The 17,043-nt window shown below is 43.1% G+C and overlaps 1 protein-coding gene across 3 annotated transcripts; it reads right to left on the reverse strand.

Moving 5' to 3' along the window:
- Nucleotides 1-7,062: 7,062 nt before the first annotated feature.
- Nucleotides 7,063-16,686, reverse strand: VGLL1 (vestigial like family member 1). 3 transcript variants are annotated; one of them, XM_035326396.1, is made up of 7 exons: nt 15,441-16,686; nt 14,926-15,005; nt 12,734-12,798; nt 11,700-11,929; nt 10,679-11,098; nt 8,628-8,687; nt 7,063-7,781 (listed from the first exon to the last, which is right to left on the reverse strand). In XM_035326396.1, the coding sequence occupies exons 4-7, from the start codon at nt 11,908-11,910 to the stop codon at nt 7,741-7,743; spliced, it is 732 nt and encodes a 243-aa protein (XP_035182287.1). In that variant the 5' UTR covers nt 11,911-11,929; nt 12,734-12,798; nt 14,926-15,005; nt 15,441-16,686; the 3' UTR covers nt 7,063-7,740. The 3 variants fall into 3 exon arrangements, with proteins under 3 accessions (XP_035182287.1, XP_035182289.1, XP_035182286.1); XM_035326398.1 differs by lacking the exon at nt 14,926-15,005 and having other exon boundaries at nt 10,679-11,095; XM_035326395.1 differs by lacking the exon at nt 14,926-15,005.
- Nucleotides 16,687-17,043: the final 357 nt, after the last annotated feature.

Here is a 17,043-nt window from a genome sequence, read left to right on the forward strand (position 1 = left end):
TTTTTTTTTTTTTTTTTTTTTTTGTTTTTTTTTTTTTTTTTTTTCCTGTCTGATCAGCAAATGTAATGTTCAAAGACTGCAATAGCAGCAGACCATGAAAAATGTTAAAGTCTTTGGGATCAGCAAGCATCTTTTCATTCTGTGCATTTACACAGCAGATGAGCCTTGTCCTGAAGGAGCCTCCTGGAATTACCATGCCAGCATCAGGACTTCGCATTTTTTCACCCAGGCACCAGATATCCATCACAGTCGCTGGCAGCACGGTGAATCCACCCACAAACAAGTGGCAAACCTAACAGCGTGTGTGGCAGCACACTGCAAGTCCGCAGGCATGCAAAGTGCTGCAGTTAGCACTAGCAATATCAAACAGCGACATAATACACAAGCAGCCAGAGGTGACCCTTGCTGTTTTGACTGTAGGTCTAAGCCCTGAATCAGGCCCTTTAAAGAAACAAAGAATAATGAATCACATTTATTCAAGAAATAAATGGCAATGTTGAGCACTCAGGAAATGCACAACCAGGCTCACTTCCTACACGGGGAATAACAACATCTTCTTTCATGCCATAATGGCTCTCTGCTCTCAGGACTTTTACTGTATGCCAGATGACTGAAACAGAGCTACTTGTGTTTAGAGCCCCCGCAAACAGAGTGGAGTTAATGAAACTGTTACTTTGGCTGAGGTTTCAGAGGAAGGGCTTGTAGAGACCTACAGCAACAAACCAAACCTAAACGCAGCCTTGCGAGAAGGGCTCTTAGATTCACATCCAACCACTGTGAAAACCTTAGAACTGACAGATTATCAGCTGCAAAATTTACCCAAGCCTACTTTTAAATAATCATGAAAGTAGCTGTCAACTGAGAGCAGTCTCAAAAACACACATCAAGAGCCAAGACAACAGCTTAAAAAAACAGCTTTAAAAATCCTTCAAATGCATAGACAAGGGAAGCTGTACGGCTTGACTCATTTAATTGCTTAAATCAAGCAAAAATCCAGTTTAATAACAGCCTTATATACAAGGAATATGTCACAAATAATGCGTCAACAGAAATACGTTTAACACAAAGAAGTTAAACTGGTTCTGTAGCAGATGCTCGTTTACATATGTATTGATTTAATTACAGATTTCTCTCCCTGCTTTCAAGATTGCTAAAATAGATTCAGAACACAATTCCAGAACCTCTCAAGTTGAGCCAGACCAATGAGATGCACTAATTTTTCCTTTGGTTGTGCCGACAGAGATGTGCAACAATCCTGATCTTATTGACGTAAACAAAGTCAGAGGCAAGGGCAGCCCTGGCGCTGCCGAAGCTCCTGTTGCACCACTGGGTGCACCGATGGTTGTGGCTGCCTTCATAAGCGTAAAAGGTGGAACCAGGCCAGAAGATCCTTGGGTTTTCTGTCTGCATTAAAGCAAATTTCTGTGCATGCTTTAGCTGTGTACATGAAAGATGGGGAGTATGGGTGTGCAGAGGGGAATAAACCCAACTTTAGGTTCAAGCGCTCCCCAGTTTGCAAACCACAGAAAGCATTGTTCCCAGGCAAGGAGGAGCAACAGAGAAGGCTCTTATTTCCCTGAAACCCCTCCCTTCCCAAGTGTTTCTGCATGGAGACAGGCAGCAGTTCTCATTAGTCACTGTTAGACAGTTGTTTTGTGCCCTCCGGCCTGTCAGTGTGGGAAAAATGCCTAAGAAAGCTTAGCCTGACAGCCTGCTGCAGAGCCGGCAGTGTGAGCGCCCCGCGGAGTTATTCCGGAGCTCGTTCCCAGACAGTTATTTCTCACCAGTGTTTCCAGGCTGCTTTCCTGTGTGAGGAACAAGAAGGAACTATTTTTTGGGGTACCATTAGAAGCCTGCATGCAGACACTGGGTTTCTAAGCAGGGACTGCTGCAGCAAAACAGAGATGGCACCAGGCACTTACCCAGGCACCCAGTGACTGTGCCCAGATATAAGACGTGTATGAGATGGCAGAATTCACATCCCCATAAAGGGGAGCCCCAGAATCAGACACCTGCATCCCAGGAATGCTCCCCATGCACCCTAAAGCTAGCAAAGCATCCTGCTGGAATGCATGTGGTGACTGCTCACCCATGAACAGGGTACCTCTGCTTGCATCCACGCTTGGGCAGGACAGCCTAAATCACCCAGGGCAGGCATTGGGCAATTGTTTCATGCTCTGTCAGCAAACAGGGAGATCAATGACTGGGTGCTTGGAGTCTGCATGCAGCAAACTGGAAACAGCCCCTGCCCCTCCTGCCCCTCCTGCCCCAGCCCTTTTACTCAGTGTAAATCACACACCGTCCTGCTACCTGCAACACCCTGAGCTCCTTGATGCTGTGGCTGTAGCGAGAACTTTTGTGATTCATGAGCAAAATCATGCCTAGATGCTCTTTGCACACTTAAAATCAGCACCTATTGCCAACACCTTAGGGGCAGAAAAGAGTATTTTGATGCTGAACTCTTCTTAAAATGTGGAGCTAAGCTAGCATCAACAAGTAATGCATGGTGGACAGAACTGTTAGTATAACATGGCTTAAATGCCTCAGTTATGTAGTAGCTTGATTAAAGTCATGATTTTTTCTTAAAATGTAGTTATTGTATGTTTTAAAACCTACTTTATGCATCAAAAAGTCCAGCTGGAGTACTAATCTAATTACCCATCATTTTAATTAGCCTGGTGTTTTTCTCTGGAGCGATTTGAGTGCAGTACCCAGATTGCACACAATGTTCCTCACCCTGGTGAGCTACACATGGTGACGTCTGTTAAGTATCATTTATCCGGCACTCTCTTGAGAATTGATAATATCTAGGTAGTTCACAAGAAGCAATATTTGTCCTTCCTGTCCTTCCTGAGAAGATCCAAACCTGATGTTTCTGGTTACCCCATACTCCTACACAACACTGTAAAAATCCAGAGGTCCTGGTCTCCAGAGCCACTGCCAGAACCAGCTGGACATGGAGGCTGCTCTGTGGGACCAGGAGCTGGATAGGATCTGTGAAGCCTGTGGATGAATAGAGAGTTGCTCTGCCAAGATTGTGTCATGCTGTGCTGTCTTTTGCTGTGCTTCCCCAAAATTTGTTCTCCTTCATGTGTCTCTATCCAAGAGAAAAACCTCTTTTAGTGTCTCTTCATAATCACTGCAGAGGACAAGGGACTTTTAGGATGTGGTTTACCTGATCTGCTTTATACTTCAGGGTGGGATGTTCAGGCTGACAAACTCTTTTTGTCTGCACTATCTGTGAAGAGACCTTAGAGGGACTCCACTCTCTGTCTACATGGCTAGATACCTATGGAGAAACAACTAAGATAAAGAGGAAAAAAGCAACTCTTTCATAGGCACTAAACTTTAAAGACCAAGAAAGAGTTAATCATATGAAAGGCCAAAACAAAGTGTTGTCCCTTGACTATATCTTCCAGTGGTATCTGCAACAGTGGGGACCAAATCGGCTTCAGTGAGGATATAAGACAGGCAGGCAAGGCAAAGGGACAAAACAATAAGTAACAGAAAAACAAAGAAGGAGAAAAGTTGTTTAAATCATTTATAGAAAACTCCTTTGTAGCAATGCACTGTGGTGGAGGCTCTGTGCTGGACAGTGACCTGCTCCTTAACATAGAGGCAATGCCTTCTGAGCACAAGGACTCTGGTGAGCCCTGGGTGCAGCCACCACCAATGCACACCGGGTGCCTCTCCTCGGTGGGACTCACAGACGGCCAGCCACAGGAGGCAGCTTGTGACAGGCAGCCAGCCCAGGATTATTTTAGGCTGTGCTCAATTACAAGAGACACCCTTTGGGTGTTCAGTACATTCAGTTTCCTTCGATCTGCTCAATTTGTTTTTCCAGCTGGCAGAGGGATTTACCTAGAGTAACATTTCTCTTTGGTAAATACATGCCATTGTGAGCTAATGCAAGTGGTTTATAATGCTGGTGGTTTTAATCCTGCTGGCTGGGAGAGGGTTGTTACTTTATCCCTCACTCAGGTAGAAAGGTAGTCTGTAGGAAATGCACAAAGTATTGCTTGTTCCTGTTTATGTTACTTCGCCCATTACCTAGCACTTGCCAGTTGGATAAAGACATGGGGAAAACACAGCTCGCTCTGCTCAGGCTTAAACCCAGAGTCTGCAAAGCCCAGGCTGAGGGAGCCCATGATGGGGATGCAAGAACACAGGATGCTGCAACCCTTTGCACTTTCCTGTGAGCATGAGCTGGGGCTCTTCTGCACAACCAGGACGGGTCTGCACCACTTCCTCTGTGCTCTAGGACCTGAAAAACCCATGGAGTGATGGAACCTGAACATATAGGGACAGCTCAGAAACCTCAGGCCAGCTTGGGGACAGCACTGCTGCAGGAAGCTGGCACACTGAGGGGCATTGTGGCTGCTGACAAGCAATGCAGCAGGAGTTGCAGTGGCTGGGTGGGGATGGGGTGCTCTCTTCACACCATGCTCTGGGGACCACCACATCTCAGCTGGCTCTTATCCAGCTCCAGCCAGGCAGGTCTCCTCCAGCTGCAGCCGTGCAAAATCCCCAGGAGCAGCAGGGCCCCACACTGCTGTCAGACCCCCCCCCCCCCCCCCCCCCCCCCCCCAGATGCACCTTTGCGCCTCTTCAGCGAAGAAACCACGATCTGGATAGCATGACCACAGCTGAGCTGCTTGCACAGCAGCACTGTCACTGAGGTGACACGCAGCCCTCCGAAACGGTGTGATACCAAAACAAGGAACAAGTCCCAGCACCCAGCCCCTGAGGCACCAAAACCACCAGCCTGCAGTGCTTCCCTGCTGAAACCCTTCAAGATACAGGAGTACATGGGGAAGAGCTCTCTTTATCACTTGGAAATGGCTCTCTTTATCACTTGGAGGCAGCCCTTCAGAGGGTCAGACACAGGGTTCGGCTTGGCTGCCATTTTCCTGGTAGCTTCTGGGCACAGGAGCTCACCTACCCCGGAACAAGGAGCTGACACATTCACAAATGAAGATGAAAGCCTCTCTGTTCACATCACAAGCTTTTTTCTACCCTTGCTTTCCCTCTCCATGCTGGGGGAGGGAGGATACCATAAATTCACTGTTCTCTTCCCAAAACTGCTTTTCTTCCATGCTTGGAGATGTTTTTTCTTAAAAATATATATAAAAAAATGGACACCTACAATCACTCATTTCCTGACCTTTGCAGCACTGTAGCCATCTGAACTAAAAATGTGAGAGGTGCCAGGCCTGCTCTGGCCAGAGCTCGTCCTTCCCCCAAGACTCAGAGCTGCTCACCAGGAGCAGGGCTGCTCAGCAGAGCCTGCCAGGGGAGAGCTTTAAAATCAGTAAGATGGCTGTGGACAAGTCACCTGGTAGCATTCCTATCTTTTTTTTTTTTTTTCTTTTTTTCTTTTTTTTAATCTTTTAGGTTTTTCTTTAATAGTGAAAGAATTGTTCCTGATTGTCACCACAGTCTGTGACTATTTTTAACGCTGCTCACAAGTGACTAAAGCAGGGTGGAGCAGCTAAGCCAGTCACGCTCCTCCCAGCCACCCACAAAGTTTATCTGACCATCAGAGCAGGATCTGGAATGTGGCCACCTGTCCCTGCAAATGTCTGTGTCCAGGGACATGCATGGTTTAAAGGTGCAAGAGTTCTGCTGGCTTATTAAAAAAAAAAAGACCCAGACTCCTCACAGGATGTGTCTATCAAACACACTTGCAAGAGATCGATGATTTCTCTCTGTGTTCATACTCACAGAGCACATAGTTCACATCTCAGCTGCCCCATCATCACAAAAAAAGATGGGAGAAAAGCCATCCCTTCAAATAAATGAGTCCTGGGCTGGAGCAGAATGCTGTGAGCTTACACACTACCCAAATGAAGGCAAATAGCTGTTTCCTACAGGGTCAGTAAATTACCAGAAAACGTAAAGCCCAGGCCACATTTGTCCTTCTGTCCTTTGGAGCAGTCTCTGCAGAGATGTGTGAGCATGCAGGGAGGTAGAAGCTGCTGAAATGGGCACAGACCAAGCATCCCTTCTCCTCCCGTCACCACAGTGATTGCTGCATTCAGAGTGGGAACCGAAAATAAACGTGGGAAGTGCCAGATGGTAGCTGCTGAATGCAGGGCACTGTTTGCCAAGCCCTTCTGAGCAAAAGAGCACCCATTCTGAATGGGAATGAAGATGCTGTCATCAGAGCATAATGGCAGTGTGACAGCATCAGGGACATGTCGCAAGGCTGAGCAGAAAAACAAGAAACAGTACATTCTGGACAAATAATGTTGTAGAGGAAGAAATAATATATGTTGTAGGCTTTTTATAAATAAGATACCCTCAGGCTGCCCAGGCACTTGCTCTCTTTTGCCAGGTCTGCTGCACAGGGGCAGGATGACAACACTGCCAGGCATTGCAACAATAGCTTAAAGAATTCCACTGTCAAGGCAGAACCACTGATGTCTCATGTCCTTGCAGTAAGAGACATGCATTTAAAAAAACATTTCCACCCCCAACTCCCTCCACACACACTTTGTCCAACTCTACGTGGTTGGCTCACCTGAAATACTGACTTTATAATTCATCTTGAATATTTCTATCTGTGACATGCACAGGACCAAATTGTTTCAAGAAGCATTAAACTTTAAAAGGATTTAAATATACTGCTATATGTCTTTACAGACCTTAGGGATAAATCATTTCAGCATTTTCTTTTAGGAGGGATGGCAGGGGCAGACAAAAATTTTAAACAAATAAGTTCAATGGAATTACAACACAAATTGGTAAGACAGATGTAGTGAGTACAGCACAGAAATCTTTGCTTTGACTCATAGAGAAAGCCAGATTATTTTACCAAGTAGCCTTAAAAAACTGGGAAAGTTGGATGTAATAACAAAAGAACTAATTGGAAATGTATTAATAAAGTTAAAAGAGAAGAAAGGCAATTTAGTTAAAAAAAATCAAAAATCTCCTTGTTCAGATGTCTGAGCCCTGCAGTATAATTAAAAAAAAATAAAAAATCAATCACACAATTTATTTAGAAAAATGTTCCTTTTTACCTGCAGAGAGGCTGGGAAAATAAAGCATTCCCAGCTCCAGTTTTTTGCTCAAAGTGGGATTTTAATCTCATCCCATGATTTCTACATTTCTTTCCAGATCTAGAGTTAAATTATTGTTTTCCAGAAAATTATACATTATGAGGGCAAAACAGAGCCTTTGTGCATATGCTTATTATATAGTTTCTGAAGAATGTCCCCGTGAATTGCATGCATGGCCACAAATTATCATATTTATATTTTGGGAAGTGCAGTAATGTACTTCTCTGATGGCCTGTGGTTGTCTTGAAGTCTTGCAAAGGGAGCCCACAGTCTAATACTATTTTAAACAATATGGAGATATCAAATAAAGATAAGAAGTTGCAGCAATGAATTTATATTAATTGCATCCCTCCAAGATAGAATTGTGCTTCTTATCAAGAATGAATAAAAAGTGCTGAAAGTCCTTTCAGAGAGGGTTAAGTGTAAAAAGCCTTAAGAAGACAACATTTCTTCACAACAGTCTGTTAGGTTCAATACCTTCAATACCACAACCATCAGAAATTATTTACTGAATAAAGAAAGATTTTTCATTCCTAAAATAGTAAGTAGTATGTGTATTCTTCCATCTGAAAGAAGCATGGCGTAGCTGCAGTTCATTTCTTCTTGATTCACAGTTGCAAATAATAAAAGTTCATGGCAAGAACTATCTCTGTCAGAATAAGGTAGAAATGTCCTGTTGCTAGAAGTACAAATCCCGTCTTCTGTCATGAATCTGAATACCTGGAAGACATAGCATTATCAGGACTGTCGAACAGCATAGTCCATGCAACCCCTTAGGATGTTGTGCAAACAGAATTGCACCTTTTGGTCTTCTCTGATGCAAGAGAACCCTTACTAGTATAACCAGAATGACCCATCCAAGGTCTCCCCAAAATATTGCACATCAAAGAACCAGCATCAGGGTAACCTCCCAGATAAAGGACACAATCTCAAGACCAAATACAACACGGAAGCCCGAATGCTTTGGCAATAATTTTGTAGAACAACTCTCCTAGCAGTGTGGTAGGTTTGCTGCTGAAAAGGGGATGAGAGCTAGCACACAGGTCAAACAGGAAGCTCAGCATGAAGCTGGATGCTTGAGATACAAAGCAGCCTGCTGCAAAGCCACAAACTCCACAACTACACCTCAACACCCCTAGGGACACACAATAAACACTAGTCCTGCAGAAAGATGTAGCGTAACTGTGCCTCACCAGCAGGGAAGCCAATAAGTTTCTTCAGCTAAGATTATGACAAATCCACCATCTTACATTTGGCATCTTTCTGGGATTTGAAACTTGGACAGGTAGTGAAAAATAGGTATGTTGTGAAGTGGCAGTCTGATGCTACAACAACAAAAACTAAGGTAGATGTGATTTTTCTAACTTCATCTCATTTTAACAGAATGTTTTCCCTCCTTCTTGTTAATGTAATTTTAGGAGGTAGTATCTCTGGGGGAAAGACAAGCTTTTGAAATACAGTCTGGAAGCAAACAAAAAAAGCTTTAATTCTTTGTGCATAAGAAAGGCAGCTATCCTTTACAAGTTAGCATTAATTTGTTCCAAACCTGCTAGCTTCATTACTCACCTGCAGTGGTATGGCTTGCACTGGGATTTTCTGAGCCCTGGTAAGAGCTTGCTTTCCTGTCTTAAAAAAATAAAAGAAAAATACTGGAGATTCAGCATACAGCTAAAAGTAGGAAGCAGTTCCTAAAGAAACCTTGTGCTTTTGCAGCCCAGCCTATAGCACAGGTGCTGGGGAGCTCTGTGCTGTCTGGCACAGAAATATACACTTCCATAAATATAAATATCAGCTGTTCTTAAACATGACACAGTGCAATAAGGAGTATATTTAACAGAGCCAAGAAACAGGGACTCTGACAGCCAGACTAGATGCATACATCCTAGGGACTTGCCAAAGGCTCCCTGTGAGCACAGCCCGGTTGCTTATCTATTCTTTTTGGGTTGCTCGATAAGCACATGTACAGCATTACACACGTGGTGTTATGAGGCTCCCCAAACATTCAGAAAGGCCTTGTGAACATCCCTAAAGAAAATACTTTAATTGCAGATGGTTGTGGGACATGAAGCTGTTTCATTTTCTTTTCATTTTTCACTCAATTCCTTTCTGAAACATTGAACTGAAGTTAACTGTTGTTAGTGCTATTTCCCTTTTTTGACCTGAGTTTCATGAAACATCTTATTTTTTTTTGGAGGAGTCAGTTCCTCAGGCTCACAAACCTTCATAGGTTCACATTGCCCCCTTGGGGAAGAGAGCACCTACCCTTGTTCTTAAATGAAATCCTAGAAGCCCAGACAGTGTCTTTAAAGCAATTAGGCTGTCCCTTAAGAGCTGAAAAAAGTCTAGTATGCATGCCTGCAAAATGCATACGTAGTTTCAGGTAAATCTATATAGGTACCTATCACAAGCAGAAAATTTGCATTCCAGCTGAAGACACACACACACCCTTTTCCATGCATAGGTAGGCAAGTATTAGGCACTCTAGTGGGAATAAGTTAGCAACATAACCACAGCTGGGGTCCTTATAACAACAAAGCTTTGGTATAGCCTCAAAGAGGAACTGTGGACCCGAACACATGCAGAAATAAACAGTACTTTTAGCTCATGTCCTGCCAAATTCCTGCTGATGCAGATTAGAAACTGGGTAACCAGTAGGTGTTTTGCAGTTGGTTATTTTTCAAAACCAAAGACTCGTGATCACTTCTTCACACGCCTGGTCCTTTTTATCTAGAAGCACCAGGTAGCACATGCTGTTTTTTTTCCAGCAGACTCCCTAAACAATTTCACAACCCATTTTCTTGGAGGCCAGTGCCAAGCTGCCATCCGGGAACGCCCAGGAGCAGCAATGCAGCTGTGCCTTAGCGGGGCACCCAGGCTCCAGCAAGGAATCCTGGTCACAAAGAACTTCTCAAATGCAGAAATTATTCACAAGGGAGCAATGTCATCCAGCAGCCCCAGGTGCTGTAGGTATGTAAGCTCCTGGGAAATGGACTTTAGTCCTGATGCATGTGTCAGGATTGTGATTCCTACTGATTGTTAATAATAAATAAAATGGTATTTGCAACTCTGGTGTGAACTGCTTTAGGACTGGAAACTCTACTGCAGAGAGCAGTCACAGCCTTTCACACACACACAGGACAGCACAGCTTCATGGAAGAGAGCCATGACATGAGGCAAGGCTGCCCCACCAGCCCCCCTATCCACATCATTCCAGCTGCAGACTGAGACTGGTGGGGGGGGTGGGGGGGGTGGGAGGGAGAGAAACCCCTGGCCTTTCTGATAAGGGCTGCAATTTCACATCTTGTATTCACAGCATCATTAATGCCGTGAGTAGTAAGATAGTTGCTCAGGGCTCTTACCTAGGCACCCCTTTCTAATAATACAGGAGCATCAGTGCCACCATACCTGTTACCTACAGGCTAGAGATCTTGATAGCATATGGGTAATATCTATATTCACTTAAGCGAAGCACCAGAGTACCCAGCAATGGTTGTCTACTGCAAACTATTTCCATGAGCCAGGCTGAAGAAGTCTCAGATTTTAGCACTTTGGGGGCAGACTGTGTTGTCTCTTTGCGCAAGTTGCCATCAAAGAATAAAGTGATAGTATTTCCTTACCTCCCCCAGGAACTGAACTTTGACTTATATTTTGTAATCCAGTAGGTCCAGTCATACAAGCAGGACTTGAGTGTTGCTTCATGGTACATTCTTGCATGGATGTTAGGCATCTTTCCTGTTGCAGAAGACCAAGAAGAGAACCGTATTTCCTGTCAGAGATCGGTTCATCTACCACGTGCAGGTCAGGCAAGGCATGATGATACACCGAACTGGTAAGAGCGGGAGTACCGATGGAAGGGAAGGGCCACAGATCTGCAGGTTGAGTTGGATGACTCCGCAGAGCTGATGGCTGGTACTGGCCTGCCATACCAGCAGCAGAAAAATTCAGACCAGAGTTTGACATGCTTGTAGCAGAAGTTGAAGGATATGGTTTGGAGCAATGTGAAGAGAAATTCCATTGATGGGGAGACATGCTATCTACTTAAAAAGAGAAAGAAAGCATCTGAAGTCTCATCAATCCCTGCTTTTTTCCCCCTAAGGCAAATTCCAATGTATTTCTAAAGGAACACTACTAGACTGCATATTCATTTTTACCAATGTATATATATATATATATTCAGTTTAGTGTTGCCTATCTTAAAAATCAATAGAAAATTAATACTAAAAGCAGGCTAAATCACCACCTCCTATACTTTTAAATTAATGTTATACATTTTTTTTTTATTCATCTTCTTACAGGCCATTGGCATAGACCAACTTTTAACACTTGCAAGCTTAGATAAATCTCTTTTTGCAAAGACAACAAATTAAGCCATAATGTACTTACTGCATCTGACAGCGACAGTAACTGGAAAATGAGGACCTGGTCCTGCCAGCAAGCCCATGCAGAGTTTGGGAAGCATCCCAGCAAAGAGAGGGATTTATCCAGGAAACCCCTGCTCCATAAATCAGTGCTTTCAAAGCATGGTTTTGCTGCTATTTGCACACTGTTCCAAACTCTACTCATCAACAAGGTATGCATGAGAAAATACAGCACATTGCATCTTGTATTTCTTAGTTAGAGCTAGTCACCCCGGCTCACCGTTCTTCAGGACAACAGTCTCGCCCTTGTGCTTCATGCTCAGGTCTTGTGGGTTCTTGGCACCACTTAGAGCTCTAGAAAAATGTTCATCCACCACGCTGTTAATATCCCCTTGGAAATATGTAAACACGACACTCTGAGACCCCCATTCTGTTTTCACGGGTTCTTTGCTTTTACATGGCTTTGGAGAGAGCTTCCTTGTTTCCTCCATTTTCAATAATGAGCAGCTCCTGCCAAAAAAAATAGAGTGGTACGAGAAATACTATTCAGCTTACATTGCACAGCCAGCGCAAGCCCATCTTCCTCCTGAAACTGTGCCAGAAGAACTGTTGCTAGTAAAATGAGATCCTTTATCTGGGTTTCTGCCCTTGTCACTCACCTTTTCTTTCTGATTTCCTTAATATATCATTCTAATACAAAATACTTCAGGAATATAACAAAAGGAGAAATCTTTCAATAAATATGCATTATAGTTTCAGAATCATGATGGAAAGGTATTTGTCCCAATCAGATAAATTGAGTTACACTCATCTAACTCATTCAAAACAGCATCTTTTGCTGCTGAGCTTTATGTTTGATATCACTGTACAATATATAATGCTATTAAGGGATAGTGTGTCTTGAAAGCAGTAAGCAGACCTAATGGGTATCAGCACTGTTTGAATTACTGGTTAATGCCATAGCAAAGGCTCTCTTGCAGAATAAAATGGGCACGTCTGTCCACCAGCTGCCATTTCTCACCCCTGCCTTCATCTTTATAACCCAGGGCCTAAGATATGGTATTGTGCAAAAATACCCTGAGGATGGAACTATACTAGAAGAACTGAAGCACTCTGACAAGTAATTCAGACAAAACACAGAGGTGGCAGTAGCTGTGGATGACATTAAGAATGAACTTATCAAAATATTTTCTTCAATTCTGTTTTCTGCATTGTTCAAAAAGTATATTGATAAAGTGAAAAAAAAAAAAGAAATTATAAAAGAAAAAAGACTAATTGAAGCTTAACATAATAAGTTCAGATAAGGGAAAGTACCTTGATGACTTGTCAGCACACACCTCCACAAAGAAAAGATTTATGTGAGTAGTTGTTTGCTTCACCTGTTAGACAGACAGACAGACACTCAACTTCAAATTAGAGTAAATAAGTTTTAAAAGGCTTTTTTTTTTTTTTTGGGGGGGGGGGGGGGGGGCGACAACTTACCTAGAAATGCAGTGGGTCTGACAGTTGCTTTAAGCTTTGATAGCAAGACTGATAAAACATGCTGTAGTTCAACCAGAAATTAAGGATTTAAGGCAGGAATTACTCTAAAATCATTTGCAGGAAGTCAACAGAAGATTGTAAGACTCCTTTTTGTTCTCCTTAAAATCTTTGCTGCCAGATATGGTAAGAGTAGGGCAAGGAACATCACTGTTTGCACTGGAAAAGCCTCGTTTTTATGCATTTGTGCAGTTTCTGGCCGCAGGGGAGTTAGTTCTATAGCCAGACCTCGCACATTCTGCTGTAATCAAAATCATATTTAGCAGTGCTCATACTATGAGCACAGTGAGAAGTGCCTGCTGTTTTTATTCAGTTTTTCAGTCCCACTGTCAGCTCATCACATGGCATAGCATAATTGATTCACGTTGGTAGCAAAAAGGAGGCTGCTACTTTTCAGACACCAGGGAAACCTTTGGTCAATCATGCAAAATCTAACGAATCATCAGATTCGTGTTTCAATCCAACTAACCCTGCAATGGGAAGCATTGATTAGCCCACTTCTATATATTTATCATATTTCTTTTCTAATAAACCTTCCCAGTCCTCAGAGGTTTCACAACAAACACTGCGTTCACCTGTGTGTCTGAAGGATCTACAATGGCTGTCTCCGATTATCTATTTCTTACACATGAAAAGACAATTCAGGCTACTAAGTCAAGTACTCAGACATTAGGAAATATGGGGATTAATATTATCCAGACATAATCCATCCCCCTTTTCATGACTAATCCTTACAATCCAATCCTTAATTATATATGTCATTTTAATCTAGTCACTCAACCCCCAAAGCTGAGGCAGAGCCTATTTCTTCCCCTCTTGCTCTTTTTTTCTCTCCACTGCCCCCTCCCCAGATATCTAAACTCCCCCAGCTCCTATATCTGGTCTTGCATGTTAACTCTGCCTCCCCCATATACTCTGTTCAGTTCTCCCCCTCATCATGGTCCCTCCCTCAGCTAGCCCTAATCCCCTCTCATCAGCTACCAATTCATGTTAAAACTCAGGAGTTCCTCAGTCCTCATTTTAGGACTTCAACTGCTTTGCCTTCCCTGCATCCTTTCCCCAGCACCAGCCTCCAGTCCACCTGAACACAGTGGTGAGGATGGGACACGCACTGGTTGGGTACCAGTTAGAAAATGCAAGGAGATACTCCATTACAGTTAGCTGATCAGGAAGACAATCTTTCAGAACTTTTAACACTGACCAAGCTTTCCCAAATGCAGTGAAGTTAAACCAAAAACCTTCCTCCTGATTTACAGCTACCTTCCCAAGGCATACGAGGGGAACAGGAACTAGCACACCTCAGCCAAACAACTAGTTTAAGCACAAGGACAGGCACTACTTTTCTCCAGTCTTGTTTTAGAAAGCAGTGCACTATTTAGGTTATGAAACTTTCTGGTTGCTCAGCTGGAGGCTGATGCTTGCCATGGAAAATTCCAACCCGAGCTGTGAAAGTTTGGCAAAGTCATCAGCAACCATATGGCTCGAGAAGGGTTGAGAAAGATCAGATGATCTCGACAGCAAGCACCAAACCAGCTCCTCTTACACTGCTCCAACTACACATCAGCATACAATTTAAAAGGCATTAGCTCTGGCCCAAAGGACCATTTCTCTTCTTCCTCACGCACTGCAAGCCAGCCATTGTGTCTTTATACCACTCTATTAACATGTTTAAGTTGCTTATGACATTAATTGTAAGCTCCTTTGGCACCATTTATTGGCGTGTAGCAGCTGTTAACGCTTGTGTGAACTGTGACAACAGTACAGTTACTAGACAAAAAAATAGGCCGATAAAGAAATAAATCACCATTCTTGCTTTCTCATTCCTCTTAAAAATCTTTTGGGTTTTCCAACAAGTAGTTGTAAGAACGCTGGGTATAACCTGTTACCTCAGTCCTCTCAGGGCACATGAAGATTCTAATGCCATGAGAGTCAGGACTTAGATTTTGGAGCACCGTGTTCTCCATTACCTGAACATCTCACTCTTTTATCTTCTGGTAGGAAGTCTGGAAAAAGGCAGAACTCCTTCCAGCCTGCCCGCCACAAACTGCTGCCAAAATATAGTAGAAGCAGAGCTCAGGATGAACAGACTCAGCTAGCCTTATGTTGCTCTCAGAATGAGTGGATTATGGCAAGACAGTGCAAGTAGTTGTACAAGTTATTCGCCCTTCAGCAGACAAGGCTACATGGTAAACAGGCTTAAGAGATGTGGTTGTTGACTGCTCACCACAAGTGACATTTTGTTTCTCACATTTCCAGCCCTTGCCTGTACTACTGATTTCCTATCATTATAGCTTCAGATACGGAACTCTTTGCTATTTCGCACTGCCTCAATCAGCCTTAAAAAACAAAAAGTTTCCCACTTTCCAAGTGCTGAGCAATAATTCAGCAAGCAAACATTCTCCCTCATTAAATGTCTTTCAAATAAAGGGGCATTTGAGAAAGCCAGTGAACATGCATTGAAATTATCATTAAATTGTCGTACCTTAACTCACTGTCACGAGCTCTGGCACACCGGTAAGATCTCCTTGCAGGATGGTCATACTGTGTCCAGCAGCTTGCGATCCTTCCCCTGTACAGCTATATACACAAGCAGCGACTGCAGGAGGAGACAAGCAACGTTCATGAACTCCCTACATGCTTTCTAGCCTCTAGCTGTGACTGAACTAGGCGTTTCCCTCAGCCTATCTACTAAGAATGCATGAAATGCACTCCAACAAGTCAACCAGGTTAGGAGGTTTCAGGAATGAGGAAAATAGGATTGTAAGCAGGGCTTTTTTTCATGACAATGTACACAATCAAGACGACAGTGTCTGGACCTCAGAAGAGTTTAGAATAAAGTGATAAACACGTTATAGTAAAGAGCCAAACTGCTTGCTTGGCCAGGGTCAGAAAGGACTTCCTGATACAGGTTATATCACATTCAGCATTAAGTGTTTCACTAGAAACGTCTGCAAGGAGATCATCCATCTCCCTTCCAGATAAGCTGGCTAACGACTTGTGGTTTATTTATTTATGGATCTCTTTAAATGTCTACAGAAATCTTCAGAAAATAAAATATCAGTCTTGTTCTGTAAGTGCTGTAGCAAGAAACCGGTGGGTTTGTTCTGTCTTTTGTTTTCATGGTAAATTTACCAAAATTACCAAATTGCTGCCATTCCAGAAATGCTGCATCAAGGTCAAATTCACCAGTCTTAGCTAGAAAAATACACTGGCGAACTAGTTCCCAAACTGGTGACAATACCTTGTCTCCTTTATTCAGCGGCTTAAGAGTTTGTTTACTCACCTAAGCAGAAAGTAGGGCAGCACAAGACAATTCCCTGTGTAGAAACACGGCACAGAACAGATTCACACATCTCCCAGAACAAGTTAACTATCAGCCTGGAAGATTTTCCAGGACTGTGCTTAAGTCTTTTGGTTGACACACTCTTCACGTAAACAAGTTTCAACCACGAGACAGGCTGGATTTCCAGTGTATCAGCAGGGCCAGTGCCCTCAGCATCTGAATCACTCTTGGATCCACCTTTCTAAATTCAATTTTATATTGCACAGATCATTTCTGCTAAAGCTTATTTAGACGTTGCTCATGAACTTCCTCTGAGGTTTGCAGTTGAAGCATAGTGGTGTTAGATGGCATCAATTTACAGCCCCTCAGTGAACACCCTGAAGAACGGTCAGGTAAAAATGAGGTTGCTATGCCTGTTTCTTCCCAGTGTATGAATTGAGACAACAGATTATCAATGCTTTTTGGGTTTAGCATTTAAAATGTTAAGCTTTCAACAAAATAACAGTTTTGATTTGTGAGAATAATTTTTTTAAAAATCTGGTTGTCCTAACTTGGGGTGGGGGGAGGTCGGGACATGACCATGCACACACACACAGCAGGAAAAAAAATATCAATTATAGCTCTGTGGTTTAAGCAGTTATTCCTCCTAATCATTCCATCTTCAAGCAAAGTCCATAATGCACCAAAACAGGATGAAGTTTGGGGCAAAACCCAAAAAGGAGGAACCAAAAATATGACCCAGTGTAAGCATTAGCAACTCTAGCAACATGTATACTAGACTCCAGTTCAAAAGCTCTGGCAT

Source organism: Oxyura jamaicensis, chromosome 4 (assembly GCF_011077185.1).
Source record: "Oxyura jamaicensis isolate SHBP4307 breed ruddy duck chromosome 4, BPBGC_Ojam_1.0, whole genome shotgun sequence".
Classification (NCBI taxonomy): Eukaryota; Metazoa; Chordata; class Aves; order Anseriformes; family Anatidae; genus Oxyura; species Oxyura jamaicensis.

Bases quoted from the DNA above. Each gene is read 5' to 3' on its own strand.
- VGLL1 (XM_035326395.1), bottom strand. From the start codon at position 11,910: ATGGAGGAAACAAGGAAGCTCTCTCCAAAGCCATGTAAAAGCAAAGAA. The intron at 11,099-11,699 runs GTGAGCCGGGGT...TCTCTTTTTAAG, and splicing joins GACTGTTGTCCTGAAGAACG to TAGATAGCATGTCTCCCCAT. The intron at 8,688-10,678 runs GTAAGGAAATAC...TATTTTTTTAAG, and splicing joins AAGTTCAGTTCCTGGGGGAG to ACAGGAAAGCAAGCTCTTAC.